At 40.2% G+C, this 17488-nt stretch overlaps 1 protein-coding gene across 4 annotated transcripts in view; it reads left to right on the top strand.

Moving 5' to 3' along the window:
• Wipf1 (WAS/WASL interacting protein family, member 1) overlaps positions 1 to 16726 on the top strand; it is a 113562-nt gene extending 96836 nt beyond the window's left edge. For all 4 annotated transcript variants that reach the window (XM_013029159.1, XM_013029166.1, XM_013029151.1 and 1 more), the window contains 5 exons: positions 1374 to 1529; positions 4528 to 5298; positions 8886 to 9098; positions 9665 to 9778; positions 13791 to 16726. In XM_013029159.1, the coding sequence (XP_012884613.1) occupies positions 1374 to 1529; positions 4528 to 5298; positions 8886 to 9098; positions 9665 to 9778; positions 13791 to 13846 (1310 nt within the window). In that variant the 3' untranslated portion in view covers positions 13847 to 16726. The remainder of the gene's footprint in view (positions 1 to 1373; positions 1530 to 4527; positions 5299 to 8885; positions 9099 to 9664; positions 9779 to 13790) is intronic.
• The last annotated feature ends 762 nt before the right edge of the window (positions 16727 to 17488 follow it).

Here is a 17488-nt window from a genome sequence, read left to right as displayed (position 1 = left end):
TTGGAGATAAGAGTCTCATGGACTTTCCTGCCTGGGCTGGCTTTGAACCATGATCCTCAGATCTCAGCCTCCTGAGTAGCTAGGATTACAGGCATGAGCAACTGGCATTCCTTCTACAGTTTCAACAAACAAAAATATATTCAGAGTAATCCTAACCCCAAAAGAACCTTTAGATAAAATGAACAGAACATTTCCAAAAAATCCAAATCACATGGATAAATTGGGAGACGTACCACATTTCCAAATGTGACATCTAAATATTATAAAAGTGTCCATTCTCCCAGCTTCATTTATAGATCTTTATGTATTACTTATCAAATATTTGACTTTGGGGGGGATAAGATTTTAAACAATGTTCAACTTCATAAATACAAACATACATACATACATATACGTTAACCCAGAAAGCTAGCCAGACAGAGTGCTCATTAACACACCTCTTCCTCTCCCTATCCTCTCTCTCTCACTCTGTCTCTTTTCATGTCTTTGTCTCTGTGTCTGTCTCTCTCTCTTTTTCCCTCCCTCCCTCCTCTCCCCCCCTCATTCTTTGTGGCATTTATTTGTTATTGTTTCCCATCTCAAAATCTTCCACAATTTCTACAATTTAATGCAATTCAAAACAAAATCTGACACCTTCTAGAATTTCAAAGAATTATTTAATTGTTAAAGCCTACTGTTGGACTTGATATTAAAAAAATTAAAATCAAGCCGGGTGCCAGTGGTTCATGCCTGTAATCCTAGCTACTCAGGAGGCTGAGATCTGAGAATCATGGACTTTTCTGCCCAGTTTGGCTTCAAACCACAATCCTGAGCTCTCAGCCTCCTCAGTAGCTAAGATTACAGGCATGAGCATCACCACGAGCCCCTGGCTATATCAGTTTATGTGTTTTGTTCTGTAAAATTAATAGCAGTTTTTTAGCCTGCTGTTATTTACAAATGACCACATTACTATTAGCATTCTCCATTAAGCATGCTTAAAATGAGTTTAAAGATTGCATTGTATTTTAGACCATGAATATATTATAATTTATCTAACCACCCACTTCTTTGATGGTGTGTTGGGTTGGTTTTAATTTTTTTTGGTTGGTTGTGGGGCTTGAACTCTGAGCCTGGGTGCTGTCCCTGTGCTCTTCAGCTCAAGGCAAGAGCTCTACCACTTGAGCCACAGTGCCACTCCTAGTTTTCTGGTGGTTAATTGGAGATAACAGTCTCATGGACTTTCCTGCCCAGCCTGGCTTTGAACAATGAGGATCGCTTCTGTCTTGACTGGGTAAGGAAAACCGAGGCTCCTGCCATATCTTTGTTTTATGGAGTCCTATGCCTGGTGAAATGCTAAGGTGTTTTTTTATGCATATACTTTTCTTTCTCTACAGAACCAAAAGGAGCTGGGGGCAGTGGTGGCTTCAGTGGTGGCGGCAGCAGTGGAGGCAGTGGTGGCAATTTTGGAGGAGGAGGAGGACCTCCTGGATTAGGAGGATTGTTCCAGGCTGGAATGCCAAAGCTGAGATCCACGGCCAACAGAGATAATGGTACTGCATGCCCTTCTTGAGTAACTAAGACTTAAGTTTGGCAGCTTGGAGGCTTGGCAGACCCCCTAAGGCTCAGTGTCCTTTAAAATAGTTTACAGTGTTCGAAAGGTTACCATTTCTTTACAGCACACTGTGCTCTGCTCCCGTTTATCAAACAGGATCAGGCAGCTCCACAGAACTATGGAATACTTGCCTAGTATCCTTGAGGATAACCTGTTCTCTTGTGTAGTGGTGAGCAAAGGAGGAAGAGAGAAAGGAGCCTATGGAACATACCTCCATCCCCTCTTCCCCATTCTGTCCCGGTACCTAAGAGCAGCTTTCTCTGGAAGACACCATACCTCCTCTCTAACCTAGCAAATATTTGTGAGCCACTCTTCAAATGCACTATTGAGCACATCAGAGGAAATATAGCTAAACGTCTTACTAAATCTAAATACCATGTCTGCCATTCAGATAGCACCTATGGTTCTAAGGACAGCAACTATCTCGCCTGAAATACTTAAAACCAGAAGCATTTTGAAGACTAGCAGTATGTTGGTTCTCTTGACTCCTTCAGAATTCAGAAATTTTACCTAAAACTATTTGAGGGAAATGTTTATCACATTAGAAGAATTTTATTTCTAATTCTGTGATCTTGTAAAATTTCCTTTAGAAAAAGAAAAAAACAATCAAATACATTCATTTGAAGATAAAGTCACTGACTGCTCAGGGCTAGTTGACTGTTCACATGGATGGTCATAATCTTGAGACTCTAGTACGCAGTGTCAGGAGACATACAGCTAATATCCAAAATACTTACAGGAGACAGCCCATCTTGCCAAACTTGTGTCTAAGTTTGTTTGCTTACGGTCTGGGAGTCTGGCTCAAATGGTAACACATTTGCTTAGGAAGCTTAAAGTCCTCAGTTCAATACCTAGTACCATTTAAAAAATAATAAACAGCTTACTTAAAAGCCTACCCACCCAAGGCATTTGACATACCTGACACATTCATTTATGCTTTGGCAATAAGTAAAGTTAAAGCAAAAGTCAAGGAAAAAAGTAAAATAAAATTCAAGTTTAGTGAACAGAATGGTATAACAGAAATGCTCTGCCTTTGTTAAGGTGGATGATAACTACAGCTTGAATGTGAACTTGGAGGATACAGCTCAGTGACATAGAGTTATTATGTCTGGTCGAGGAAAATACAGATTTTCTTTCTAGTGCTAAAGTCAAAATAAAACATTCTCCCCCACGCCTATGCTACTCCACTGATGAAATCTTCCAAATGCTTCTTCTTGTGCCTAGAATAAAATAAAGAATTCAGGCCTGCAAGTCTGGTTGTGACCCAGCTCCTCTGGCCACTCAGCCTCTGTTTCCTATGGAGTCTTCGTGTCAGGGCCTTTGCACCTGCTGGCCAGCTGCCTGCAGTCTCTTCCTCACCTTCCCATGGCCATCCACTTCTTGTCAGGTCTCAGCCACATGTCACATCCATAGAAGAGCTGACCCTAGCACCTTTATTTCCAGCCTCTCCAAACACTTGATTCTTATAACTTATCAGAAAATATTTATTTACTGGTTTTCTGTCTTATCTCCCCTACAAAAATGTAAACTATATATAGGAGAGCAGGATCTCACCTGCTTTGCTAATTTCTTTGTAGTATCTAGAATAATGGTTGGAATATAGTACATATTTGATGCATTAATTAGCTCATGATGAAAGAGGTACATGTTTTAAGGCTTACCATTTTTCAAGAATTACCTTGGATTTCAAGAGTTTAAAGGGGGTGGTTGTAACTTTCCACATCTGTTTCACCCTTTAAGTTCCACCCTAAACTTTAGCTTTTTTGGTTCAGCCAAATTGGTTCATTTGTTGAGCCAACATGGTTTTATAGAGGTGTTCTGTCCCACCAATATTGAAATGGAAGTTGACTCAATAGGAACAACAACAAAAAAAGTTACATGTTTGATTGCCTACTCCTTTGCAAGTGAATTCCTTCTATTAGTGTCAATTCTATTAATTTATTTTCCCATTCTTAGTGCTTTCTTAACTCTCCCAGTAAAATCCTCCCTGCCTCACCACCCTCCTCCCCTTGGCCAGGCACTGGTGGCTCACACCTGTAATCCTAGCTACTCAGTAAACTGAGATCTAAGGATTGTGGTTCAAAGCCAACCTGGGCAGGAAGTCCATGAGACTCTTATCTCCAGTTAACCACCAGAAAACCAGCAGTGGTACTGTGCATTAAGAGCACTAACCTTGAGCTGAAGAGCTCAGGGACAGCACCCAGGCCCAGAGTTCAAGCCCAATGACCAACCAAAAAAGAAAAAATACCCCCCCTCAAATTTCTTGGGCACTTCTTTCAAAGGGATTAAGTAAGCCTTGCACATGGAGATGTATATTGGCATAACTAAGGGCTGAGGATCAGTGACAGAGTGTTTGCCAAGTCTCTGGGTTTGCTGCCTAGCACCATAAAGTAAATAGATTAGATAGATAGATAGATAGATAGATAGATAGATAGATAGATAGATAGATAGATAGATAGATAGATAGATGTATATATGCATATTTTGTTTTTGTTTACAATGGCTGAATTATTTTACGAACATGAGAGGTACAAGGAGACAGCAGTGGGGAATAAATGAAAATCATTAGCAGAAGTCCCATTACCTATGCCATCTTGTGCTTACCCTTTTGTGATGCATAGGGGCCCTTCCAGAATGCTGCTGAATTTCACCCTGGCTCCTCCCCCTATTTATTGCTAAATAATATCTCAAAAGTCTGTTTGAAAGCCTGTGGGTGCAAGCTTGGAATTAGAAAGCAGACGGATGTGAAGTCTACTCCTGTGCCTCCAGAAAACCCACTTATATATTATACAAATACTACAATTTTGATTTTTTTTAATCTGTAATGTATAGCCCTTTAGTAAAGGACTTCCAGTAGCTAGGAATACACCCCAGCTCGCTGATTTTTGGGTAGGCTTCCTAATTTTCTAACTGAGTACTCTTTTCCTATTCTTTAGATTCTGGAGGAAGCCGTCCACCAATTTTGCCCCCAGGAGGAAGAGCCACATCTGCCAAGCCTTTCTCACCCCCGAGTGGCCCAGGGAGGTTTCCCGTGCCTTCTCCAGGCCACAGGATTGGTCCGCCAGAGCCACCTAGGAACCGAATGCCTCCCCCAAGGCCCGATGTGAGCTCAAAGCCTGATAACCTCCCCCCTCCGGTGCCGAATACACCAAGACCCGTCCAGTCAACTCCACACAACCGAGGGGCCCTACCAGTGCCAGGAGCCCCCAGGCAGCTCAGCCTGGGGCCCACCCCTCCACCTTTCCCTGGAAACCGAGGTGCTGCTTTTGGAGGAGGCTCCATCCGCCAGACCCCTGTGGGCTCCTCCTCTCCCTTCTCCAACAGGCCTCCCCTGCCTCCCACACCGAGCAGGGCCTTGGATGACAAACCCCCGCCACCACCTCCTCCAGTGGGCAACAGACCCGCCATGCACAGGGAAGCAGTTCCACCTCCTCCCCCACAAAACAACAAGCCTCCAGTGCCTTCTACCCCGCGGCCTTCCCCCTCCTCGCAGGCCCCACCTCCTCCTCCACCACCAAGCAGGCCCGGCCCTCCTCCCCTGCCTCCAGCTTCCAGCAGCAGTGATGAAATCCCAAGACTCCCTCAGCGGAATTTGTCCCTCACTTCGTCTGCGCCTCCCTTACCTACTGCGGGACGCTCTGGACCTCTTCCTCCCCTGCCCAATGAGAGGCCCCCTCCTCCTGTGAGGGATCCACCAGGCAGATCAGGTATGGCAAGACCTGGGTGAGTAGTCTCCCAAAAATCCAGCCTCCCTAAATGTCACCAGTGAATATCGCCTATCTAAATATCATGGGTGAATCAGTTACGAACACAAGCAAAACCTCAGACCACTTCATGCTTTTAAGCAACACTGACTTGTATGATGTCAAACCTCTGAGGAAGGGGACCAGTAATTCAGTTTGTGTTTAAAGGTGAGGCTAACCAACAAGTAAGTGATTCTAGACAGTTGATAGGAAAGGCTGGAATTTCACCTTCCCTCAGTACATTCTGGTCTCTGCTGCCCTGCCTCCCTCACCCAAGCTCAACCATCTTAGTTGGGTATAGTCTCATCATAGAGGAGGACCCGGTGATTCCCAGAAGGATAGTCATGTCAGAGCTAATGAACTTCTAAACTTCTCTCTTCGTTTCCCAGGCTTTGAGGCCACTTCACTCACATGCTAAAAAGTCCAATTTGTCCTTTGCTAACACCTCTGGGATATAAATCCCTTGGAGAGTCAAACAAAGGTATCAACTTCTTTTTATAAAAATGCTCATATTCATAAAATCAAAATTTACATGTTGGGCTGGGGATGTAACTTAGCGGTAGAGCCCTTGCCTTAGCATGCTTGAGGCCCTGGATTCAGTCCCCAGCACTGCAAAATGAAACAAAACAAGCATGCATTTGCATGGTTTGAAAGGCCTGCTAAAGCCATTTCCTAATTTTTCTCATTCACTGGATTATAATAGGCATTTTAATAGAATACATGCTCTTGACATACAATGCTTTTGATAAACTCAGTCTCTTCCTCCCACCCGCTCTGTGCTGGGGATCACATCACAGTAGGTAGATACTCTACCATTGAGCCACATCCCCAGGTCCTGCTTTTCAAGTTTTCATCATATCATGCATACTCCATCATGTCTGAAATGGGGCATTTTTCTTTTAAGAGAAGTCAACTGACTTTTGACCCCAGGATCTCAAGAACCTAATGAACCGTATTCTTTAAATCAGTGGTCTCCAAACTTGATCACATGCTGGAATCATCAGAGAGACTTAAAAACTTAGAGGTCTGGGTCCCTTCCTCGGGATTCCCATTATCAGTCTAGAAGCAGAGTAGGCATCAGGATACTTCCACGTACTGGGGTGATTATAATGCACAAAAGAGTTTGAAACCCACTCCTTCAAACCAACATGCCATGGAGAATTGATTACAAGTATTAAGAAGTCACTACTCCATTAAATCTCATCCCAGTCTTAATGGCATTGCAGTAAGTTTTCTTCAGTGGCCAACTTAGGTCCCTCAGATAGATGAGTGAACTATGACGTTTTTCTCCTCCAATAGCTATGGATTTATCTGCAAAGTAATTGAGGACCTTTCTGTATAGCTCTACCAAGTTGATGAATAAACAAGTTTAATATAGGCAGTAACAAATAACATGTATTTTCTCTTCATACTGCATAAAAGTCATACCCATTTAATATAGAAATAGAGAAAAGTATTCAGAAAATAAAAATCACCTGAAATCCTACCACTACCATGCAGAAACAATACATGAATAATAGTTATTAACATTTATGTATCTTTCCAAGCCTCTTAAAATGAATATTTATCAATTATGGCAACATTGGCACCACAAATATGTGGTAATTTGCTTTTGAAAGATTTCATTGACATTTTCTGATAGGATTGTTCTTGTGCAAACTATTATGGTTGAACAGTATTAGCTTCTACAGATGTACCTTGACTTATTTATGCTGTCACATCCTTCGACTCTATGAGCCATCACTAGATTTGTATTTAATTTGGTTTTGGATTTTAAGAGTCTCTCATTGTGTGAACCAGGTTGGCCTTGAACTAGTTATCCTCCTCACTCCACCTGAGTGCTCAGGTTATAGGCATATTCTACCATCTCTATGTTTTTGCTGTTACAGATAATACAGTGATGCATCCTAGTAGCTAAATATTTATTCACATCTATTTCCTTTGGAGGAGTTCCTAAAGATAGAATGCTGGAGTAATACTTCATAGCTTACTGTGAATTCTGTAGATACTGGCAAATATCCTTCCAGAAAATTCCTAGCAATTTACATAACTACAAGGACTACATGCAAGGTCATCAAGAGGCAACTATTTCTTGAAATTTGGTTGTCTTCATTATTAGGGGAATGAGCTTTACAATTTGAAGATTTGAAGTTAAATCCTTTCTTTTCCATTCATTCCTCTCCTGGCTTGGGCTTTAGGAACTTCTAAAACTTCTGAGACCACACACACTGCCTCTGAACTTCTTAGAGTTGAAAGAATTTAAAGGAGACAGTATATAGAGAAGTTCTCTTATTTTCTGGCATATGGTTTTATTATTCAATGAATGGTCAATTTTAGTATTATCCTGCCAATGAAAAATATAAGTCTGCTTTCCATTGTGCCAGTCTATATTTGGAGCAGGTGTCATGGGTCAGACAGTTGGGAACATGAACATTTACTTTAAAAAACAAAATGAGATGAACTTGATAAAGTTCAATGGTAGTGTGCCCCGTAATATTGGTGTTATAGTTTGTATTTGGAGCAGTCAGGTTGGTGATATTACCAGAGACATCAAACCCACATGTGAGACGACCCTTAGCCAGCCTAGGTCAACTCTCGGTGAGACACCAAAGACTCCTTGAGAAATCAGCGGCTGGGCAGCACTTCCTACCCCCACTCCCATCAAATGCTGGAACCAAAAATTTTTGCCAAGGTTATCTGAAGTGGGCACATTGTGCAACTGAAAGTCTTTAGCTGGATGCTGAACCTAAGAGTAAGGAGATAATTATATGCCAAATTTACATAAAATGAGGGCATCTTACAAGCAAAATGCCCTGCTGAAGATCAGGAAGACCACTTAGATTTACATGGGAAATGCTCAAGGTTTTGTTTCTATTTTCTTAATTTACTACACAAATATCCTCTGCATTTGGAGGATGAGGAAAACAAGAAGGATTTCTTCAGAATTATGAGAATGTACTTAGAATTTTTCTGAGAAATGAATAGTCCTGGCAGTGGCATTAGGAAAAGGTAACAACTACCCTGTATTCTGTAGACCAGCAATCTCGCTCTATAGAGCAGCAGCTTTCCCAAGGCAGGACCCAGGGCAGTGATTATCAATACCAGGAGTATTGATTAGCATTTGTCACTCCCTGTGCTCAATCTAACCTCCCCAAAGAGAAGAACCAAGAAGGAACTCCTGCTCTTCTCAGGATGACTAGCATTTAGCTTCCCAATGCCACTTCTGTCTGGAACCAAATTCAAGATTATAAATGGTTTTTAATTATACCCTAAGTACAAACTGTTTATCACCTGTTTCTGGTTTCAACATTTCAGCTCTAGTCACAATGCTCACTCACACTCACTTTGCACACCCACATGGACACATGTACATTTTGTGTTTAGATATGCCACTCACTTGTCATGTCCTGGAACATCCCCCATTTCTCCATTGTCACTAGTTAAAAGGCATGTATCCAGGAAGACACTCATAGTTGCATACCGATGGTGACTACAATAGCAGTAAGGCATGTAAGATACCATTGCACTCAATGTCTTCTCTTTTGCCTCAGGTCCCCTCCCACCACCGCCTCCAATAGGCAGAAATGGCAGTGCATCTCGGGCCCTGCCGGCTACCCCTCAGATGCCATCCAGGAGTGGAGGGGATAGTCCCAGGAGTGGGCCCAGGCCACCTCTTCCTCCTGACAGGCCTGGTGCTGGGGCGCCTCCCCCACCTCCGCCATCAGCATCGGTTAGAAATGGCTTCCAAGATTCATCATGTGAAGGTGTGTGGTGTTTGCCTGAGTTAATATTCATGTTCCATCATTGTTAGCACGTTGCACTGTACTGAGCAAACTATGACAGGGCCACTAGAATTTCATACTAAAAATAATTAAATCCCTCCATCCCATTTCCCAAAAGACATCTCATCTTTCTCTGATTTGTTACTTGTTTATGTCTCATTTTGGTTAACTTTCCAGAGATTCCAGAATTCTGAAAAGAACTTCCTTATACCCTACATTTCTAAACAGGCTTGCAGATATGAAAGCATTTCCTACCATATTCTCAGAATGGTTCCAGTTATGCTGTGCCCACTGGTCGGAGCCCAGTTCCTAACAGGAAATGCTGGATCACTGGCTAAAATCTCCATGCTTTTGATTGTAGTCCTGCATATTTTATCCACATACTAACGAGTGACATTTGTAGCACTGCCAGCTGCTCTGCAAACTTCTCAGCATAAAACTAAAACTGATTTCTATAGCCCTCTTTCTGTTTCTTTATGAGCTTTTTCATTACATAAGTTGTCTTAGCAGATTGTCTGTGCTGAAGACACTGTTTGTTTCTCCCCCAGATGAGTGGGAAAGCAGATTCTACTTCCATCCAATTTCTGATCTGCCACCTCCAGAGCCATATGTACCAAGCACCAAAAGTTATCCCAGCAAGTTGGCAAGAAATGAAAGCCGGAGTGAGTATCTCTGCTAGTACATTTGGTAGATTTGTCCATAAATAGCCTGAGTTACCTTTGGACCTTTTGTCCAAAGTGGGGTAGAAATTCTAGGAACTTCCCCTTCCATGTGTAGTGAGGAGAATAAGATCCCTGTATTGTGTGTGTGACATATGATTATTTTAAGGTGTCGTTACAAGCTCAAAGGGCCTTTGTTTTAGAAGTATTAGATTCTGTTATCTTGCTTCCTTGGACCATGTTTCCCCTGATCTACCTGAGATTGCAAAAGTGAAATCATCTTTTATTAAATGTGTCATAAACATAGCTTTATGGTTCATTATATGAAAATGTGACACATATCCATAATCTTTCCAAGGAACAAATATTTTCACTTTGCCAGATCCTTTTCCCATTCTTATCCATATAATTCTGAATTTTTGCATAGTGGAGTTTTTTAGTGGTGGCTTTTTTTATCACATACTTTGTCTCACAGGAGCCCAACAAGTGAGCATACAATAATTTATCATTATTTCACATTTAGATTGCTTCTGGTTGTTTCCTAATATATGTAATGCTTCTATAAAGAAGTAAGTAGGAAGTGGTACTGTGGCTCAAATGGTAGAGCACTAGCCTTGAGCAAAAGAGCTGAAGGATAGCACCCAGGCCCTGAGTTCAAGCCTCATGACCAACCAAAAAAAAGAAAGAAAGAAATCAAGAAGTAAATCATTGTTCCTCTATTAAAGAAGAAATCCAAGCATGAAGGAAAAGTAGTCGCTCTGGAATGCCACAATAAATGCATAAGAATAAGAAAGAATCTTCACAAGATATACAGAAATTATTGATGAAGCTCAGACTTAGAGCAGCTTAGCCTCAGAACCAAACTGAACAAGTCAGATAATGGTCCCAGTATTCATAGCCATGTCTTAGTTCCTTCAAGAGGACTTTACACACATTCAGAGCCTATTTTTCTTTTTCTTTTTCTTTTCTTTTTTTTTTTTGGTCGTTATAGGGCTTGAACTCTGGGCCTTGGCACTGTCCCTGAGCGATTCAGCTCAAGGCTAGCACTCTACCACTTGAGCCACAGCACTACTTCCGGTTTTCTGGTGGTTATTTGGAGATAAGAGTCTCACAGACTTTCCTTCACAGGCTGGCTTTGAACTTCGATTCTCAGAGTTCAGTCTCCTGGAGTAGCTAGGATTATAGGCATAAGCCACTGCCGCCCGGTTCAGAGCCTATTTTTTCTTAACATGCAGTTTGGGTTTGGGTTTTAGGTTTTGACAAGACCGAGGCTTGAACTCAGGGCCTTGCACCCTCACTCAGCTTTCTTGCTCACGACTGGTACTCTACCACTTGAACCATGCCTCCAGTCCTAACACCCAGTTCTTACATGACTTGGGGTTGGTTGGTTCCTAACTTCAGCATAGATTAATATCATCTGGAGTAAAATGACTGGCCTTGGGGAGAATTGCTAGGTGGTAGTCACAGTTCAAAGCTGGAGGAAGGGACACAGAGTTGTGCTTCATGTTCTAGCCTGGGCACATTTCCATTAGGCTAAATTTAGCGAGTCAGATTTCACTTTGTGCAAAAGAGTTGAAGAGTTCAGAGTTAGAAAATACTCTAGGAAATTTTCCTTGAACAAATGCCAAAGGTAAACAACGTTGTGCCTGACAGAAACCTTCCAGTTCCTAGAAAAATGCACTTAGGTGGAATATGCATTCCTAGACAATGCCTAATTTAAAAGTCCAACTATAATAAAATTGCCATATAAGAGAAGGTGGCTGAAATTTTATGAAAGGAGGTCTTCACATGGATTTGGGGGAGTGAGGGAAGATGTGGCTATGTTTCATTTGAAGGGCTTTCTAATGAGAATTCAGCCTTATTCCCCCCTCTTGGGCACTAAAATGATTTTACATTAAGGAGCTATTTATATAAATTCTAAATACTTTTTCTGACTTGTTATAAGTACTTGTAACTTAAATATTTGCATTTTTAAATCAGTAAGAGAACCAGCTTCCATATACCCTGTAGTTTTCAGCTTGATAGCTAAACACATTTCCTCCCACCCTTCTTTCTTTAAGACTCAAGTAAACAACTTGAGGGCTAGAACAGTACTTTGCTTACAACAGAATCTTCCTAGAGTAACAAAGCCTGAAACAGTAGGCATTTTAAATGTAAGTTGGTAAATTTCCACTGCTCCTGAAAATCTGTTTAAGTATTTCTAATATTAGGCATGCTTGATATAATAACTGATCATCTAACAAAAATGAATAAGGTACTATCAAGTACCAGGTTTTATTGTCCTTCTATCACTGCCTCAGTCTCTAAGTCCTGAGCCAGATAGGGCACCAAGGTAGTGCCACGCAGTGATACACTATGAGTGCCACCTTGTGATGTGGAGCAAGGTCTACCTTCCTTCTGCTGGCCATCTGTGCTGTGCTAGGTGATGGTCAGGGCTCTAAGACATATGGCTGGTCAACATCCAAATAAGTCTACTCCGATGCCTTCTCAAGAAAAGATTTGGTTGCGATGGTGAAAGAAAGAAACAAGTAGAATGACAGTATTTTCTCTAACTTCTCTCCTTAGAAACTTGATTCTGGACAGGTACTGGTTGCTCATGCCTATAATCCTAGCTATTCAGGAGGCTGAGATCTGAGAACTGAAGTTCAAAGCCAACCCAGCCAGAAAAGTCTGTGAGACTCTCATTTCCAATTAACCAGCAAAAATCCATAAGTAGGGATGTTTCAGAATGCCAACCTTGAGTGAAAAAAAATCCAAGCAAGAGTGTGAGGCTTTTAGTTGAAGCCCTAGTTGCTGCATGAAAAATGAGAGAAAGCTAGACCCTGGTGGCTCATGCTTGTAATCCTAGCTACTCAGGAGGCTAAGATCTGAGGAATGTGGTTCAAAGCCATCCTGGGCATGAAAGCCTGTGAGACATTTATCGCCAATTAAGCTACAAAAACAAAGCTGTAAGTAGAGCCTTGGCTCGAGTGGTAGAGCACTAGCCTTGAGCAAAAAAGTTCAGAGACAGTGCCCAAGCCCTGAGTTCAAGGCCAAGGACCAGCACCAAAAGTAAAGAGAGAGAAGATACTGAGAAAGACACAGAGAAAACAGGGACTTGGTTCCCTAAGTCTAGGTGTTTTCTCTTAAGGTGTCTGCTGAGGACCCATCGTGCGGCCCCCTCAGTTTCTGCTCAGTGGGCAGGCAGGCATACCTGTTTAAAGGATTAACTTTACACCCCATACCTGTTGAGCTCCTCAAACTGTGTGTTTGATAAATTAATTTTTTTAATATTAAGGAATTTTAAACTCAGTTTCAGCACACAAATAGTCCATGGATAGCTTTTATGAGAACACATGAAAAGAGTAAAAAGAGAATTTGCAGGATTGAAAAACATATTTGAAAATTATATATCTAATAAGGGATTAATACTTAGAGTATATATAGCATTCCTACAACTCTCCAGTTAAAACAAATTGAATAATTGAATAATAGACATTTTCTGAAGAAAATATACAGATAGCCACCAAGCACATGGAAAGATATTCAACATCACTGGTCATTATGAAAATGTAAATAAAACCAGGGGAAATGACTTCAAGTGAACTGATTAACCTTACCCACAAAAGGAGATTCATTGGATAAACTATAGTATAGTTCTATATAGCCAAATGCAACATTCCATTAACAATTATATTTGTGAGAAATATTGACTTTGGGAGATGTCAAATTAATCCTATTGTGGAATAAAAAAGGGAAATGTATATAACTGAAGAATATACACATAATCTCTGGGTGCTGCAAGCATGTATTTTCTAAATCTACAATCAACACATAGAATAAGAATGTTTTTACTTTGAATACTCAGTGTTTACTCCTGTCATCCCCTGCTTCCTCTCTCACCCACATGCACAATTATCTTAGAGCCTTGGTCACAGGGAATGAGGTAGTGGGCACCTTCCCAACCATCCCCATATTTCTCCACAGTAAAAACATAGCTTTCTAACCAAAATTATGTTTTGTCTGATTTTTCAAGGTGGATCCAACCGAAGAGAAAGGGGTGCCCCACCTCTCCCACCCATCCTGAGGTGATCTATGCCTGCTTCTCTCTTCCCAAGCTCAAGAGCCGCTTCTGTTGTTGCTGTCTGAGAATTGCACACCCTCCCCCCACTTCCCTTATCCTTAGGAGGATGATGTGAGAATATGAAGGGGGAGGGTCTTATACAAAAAATACACTTTGCTTTTTCCTATGCATATAGTCTCAGAGCGACTGCTTGCTTCAGCTAGAGCCTGCCATTGTTAGTTGCTGCGATCATCAGGCTTTTGTGGCAAGTAGGCAGAGATGAATTATATCCCAGCTTTCAACCAGACAGACTCAAACATCCACTGCTTACTTGCTACAGGCTGTAATTATTAAAGTCCCTGAGAGCTGGTTTCATCCAGGCCTTTTTCAAATGCTTAGCCTCCTGTCTGTTTCCATGAACCACAGAAAGCCTTAGCAAGTTGCTGAGCAAGGGCTCATATGTAGCTCTGTGGTTACGGGAAGGGCAGTCTTGGGCAGTCTGAGGTAGGCTCCAAGACAGAGTTTTCCAATAGAAATATAATGTGAGCCCCATGTACAACTTTAAAATGATTGGTAGCCAGATTTCTTTAAAAGGTAAAAAGAAACAGATTAATTGTAATATATTTTATTTAACCTTATATACCCAAATTATCATTTCAACCTGTAATCTATATAAAAATTATCAATGAGCTATTTTATATTCTCTTTTGGTACCAAATTTTCAAAAATACAGTGTGCATTCTGTACTTAAAGAGTGCTTCTCTATTTGAAGTAGACAAATCTTTTGTTTAAAAGACAAAAATGCAAGATGAGCTTTGGCAATTTAAGAGGTACCTAAAAAGAAAGGTAGGACCTAACACCTATTCGGCAGGCAGCTTGACCTTAGATTCTGGTCCCTTCTTTCTCCTCTTCCCATAATATCCAAGTATTGCCTCACAATACCAGGGTCAGAAATCAATCTAATCTGGTTTACCATCATTTGGAATAAAGCCATGGGAAAGAAACCGAAAGCCTTTGGGAGGCTTTAGGACTCACAACCAGCTGTCTTGTACACTCACTTGTCAGCTGAATGCCTGCTTTGCAGATTTGAAGTGTTTTTTTTCTCTCTTTCTTTCTCCCAGAGCTAGTTCTTCAGGGACAGCTGGGAGAGGGTAGGAAGGCCAGGTAGGAGAGAGAAAGAGTCAGGAAATGGTATCAAATCAGAATCATGGAGGAAGGAAACAGCATTGAGCTGAGGGCAAAAAGCCTAAAAAACCTAACTCAGGCGTTAAGTTTAGAGCTTGCTAGTAGAAATTGGAGGACATTTATTTTTAGTCTCTACAGGAAAATCATTTGTCTCACTCTATGCAAATAAAGCTCCAATAACAGACCATATGGAAGAGCCAGACTTGCCTTTTTAAATATAATTTTGTTTACAAAATTTTACTAAGACTTTTAAATCTAGCTGTAGAGTTGGAAAAAATATTTCCATGTTGATGTTTTATAATGATTATGTTTAAAATTATCATTATTCATGGTCTTAAAGCACAGAACCACATGTGTGTATATGTATTTACCTAAACTTTAATATCTTGTTTCAGTGGAATAATCATGTAGTATTGGGAGAGGCTAGAAAAATCAATCCAAAGAAAAATCTGAAAGATGCATTCCTGTTTATAGAATAACTATTTCATTTACATAAAACTGAACTTAGGGTTCTAATACATGGAGTGTCTAATAAATTATGAATTACTGATTTGAATATATTGTATTTTTATATAACTTTCCTTGCCAAAGTCCTGGCTTAGTATATTAGAGAACTGTTTCCTCACTTCTCCTTTACCATTTATTTACCTTTCACTTATTCACTTGAAGCTCTTACTCCAAGAGAAGCAAGAAATACAAAGATGCAACAAAGCTTTGGCGAAATATCTTAAAGACTTTTTTCTAACATTTTTGGCAATTTAACAGCATCATTTTGTTTTGGATTCTTTGATCTGATGGCAACAGGGATAAACACCCCTGTGACCATGGAATGACCCAGTTCACAAAAGGTAGAAAATGGTCTTCCAAGCAGATGTGACAGAGAGAAGTCAGGCTCAAATGCACTTCATATGGGTCACGAGGAGTAGACAATTCCTTGTATATCTCAACTTTGCTGTCACCTTGCTAAAGATTGAAACAATGTCACAGCTCAAGTTGCCATTCGTCTGTGGTAAAGATGTTTTAAAATATATTTTTTAAGGAATGGTTCATTAATATACCTACATCCTTTCTTTGAAAGTTAGCAACCTAGTTGCATTCAAAACTTCAACCAAGTTCTGTGCTAAAATCTCCTACTATGGCAAATCACCCAAAAATGAGTGTTTCCTCCCCTGAAATTAGAGTGTTAATGGGTCTTTTTTTTTCATAAAAATTCCAGATAAGAGTATTCAAGATGCAATAAATACAGTACTTTAACATTCACATATTGTTTTATATTGAAATGTATTACAGTATTAAAATTCAGTGTTTGGTATTTATTTCACTATGCATTTTATTTAGTAAAAATCAAGAAAAATGTTTAATCCAATGGTGCCTTACTTTGTGATTTGAAAAAAAATCAATTTTTATGTCTAAGTAGCAGATTATTTGCATATTTGTAAAACCAGGCATTTATATTTTGACTTGTAATACCACTTTTGTTATTTTAGCAGCAGAAATATGACAGTTGTTAAAATGTCCACAATTTTTTGGTATGAAGTTCATTTTTCACTGTTTATAAGCAGGGGCTGTAGAGGAAGGAAGGTACTTTTTTCATATCATTACACTGTGTAAAAAGACACCTTTTGGTATCTCTGTCATCAGGATAGTGGTAGGGTAGAATCTACCCTAGACAACTGCGTCTTTGTAAATTAGCCAGACAATAAATAAAAACAGATGATACAGTGTCGGCTGGTGGTTTGTCAAATGTTGTTTATGCAGATATAAACAAAAAAACAAATTTCTGTTTTCTGTTCAGACTGTGGTAAAGACAAACTCAACCAAAAACAGTCCTGACAAGTAAGAAACCATCCTTACCATTCTCCTGTATTTTCCCTGAGAACCTGCTTCTTTGTCTGTGAAATTCACAATGGAAACAATGGAAGATGAAGCCATAAAATCTGGCATGGACACTGATGAATGTAGGAGATCTGCTGGGAAGTTAGGAAGATTGATAATTATTAAATTAGCAACAGATAATTGAATGTATGTACTATATGCATATACTTCAGCATGACATTGGAGTTAACTGTACAATTAGTCCTGGCTCCATCTCTCTCTTGCAAGTCACTTCTCTCAACCTGTTTTGATTTTGCAAAGTGAGAAATTGTCAGACAACATCAATATGTTTATTATATAAGATGATGCCTTCAGCAGTGACTTAGTATAAGGACTCTTAATATAAGAAACAAATTCTATACAGTGACTCCAACTTAAACTGAGACAGAAGGAGACTTCCTAGTTACTTTTAAAGAAAAATACACCCATATCAGAAAAGCAAAGCAAAGTCTATGTAAGTTGTAGTCAATGCTATACCTCACAGACCTGGTAAACATGAGAACTCATGTTGCTTTCATCATCATTTGACTCAATCTGAAGCCACAGGAATTAAGAACCAGAAAGTACTTTATAGGTAAGACAGCCACAGAATTCACAGTCCATAGTGGGAT

Source organism: Dipodomys ordii, unplaced genomic scaffold (assembly GCF_000151885.1).
Source record: "Dipodomys ordii isolate 6190 unplaced genomic scaffold, Dord_2.0 Scaffold5, whole genome shotgun sequence".
NCBI lineage: Eukaryota > Metazoa > Chordata > Mammalia > Rodentia > Heteromyidae > Dipodomys > Dipodomys ordii.
Note: the sequence above shows the minus strand (reverse complement) of the source record. Positions and strands in the feature narration are given on the sequence as shown.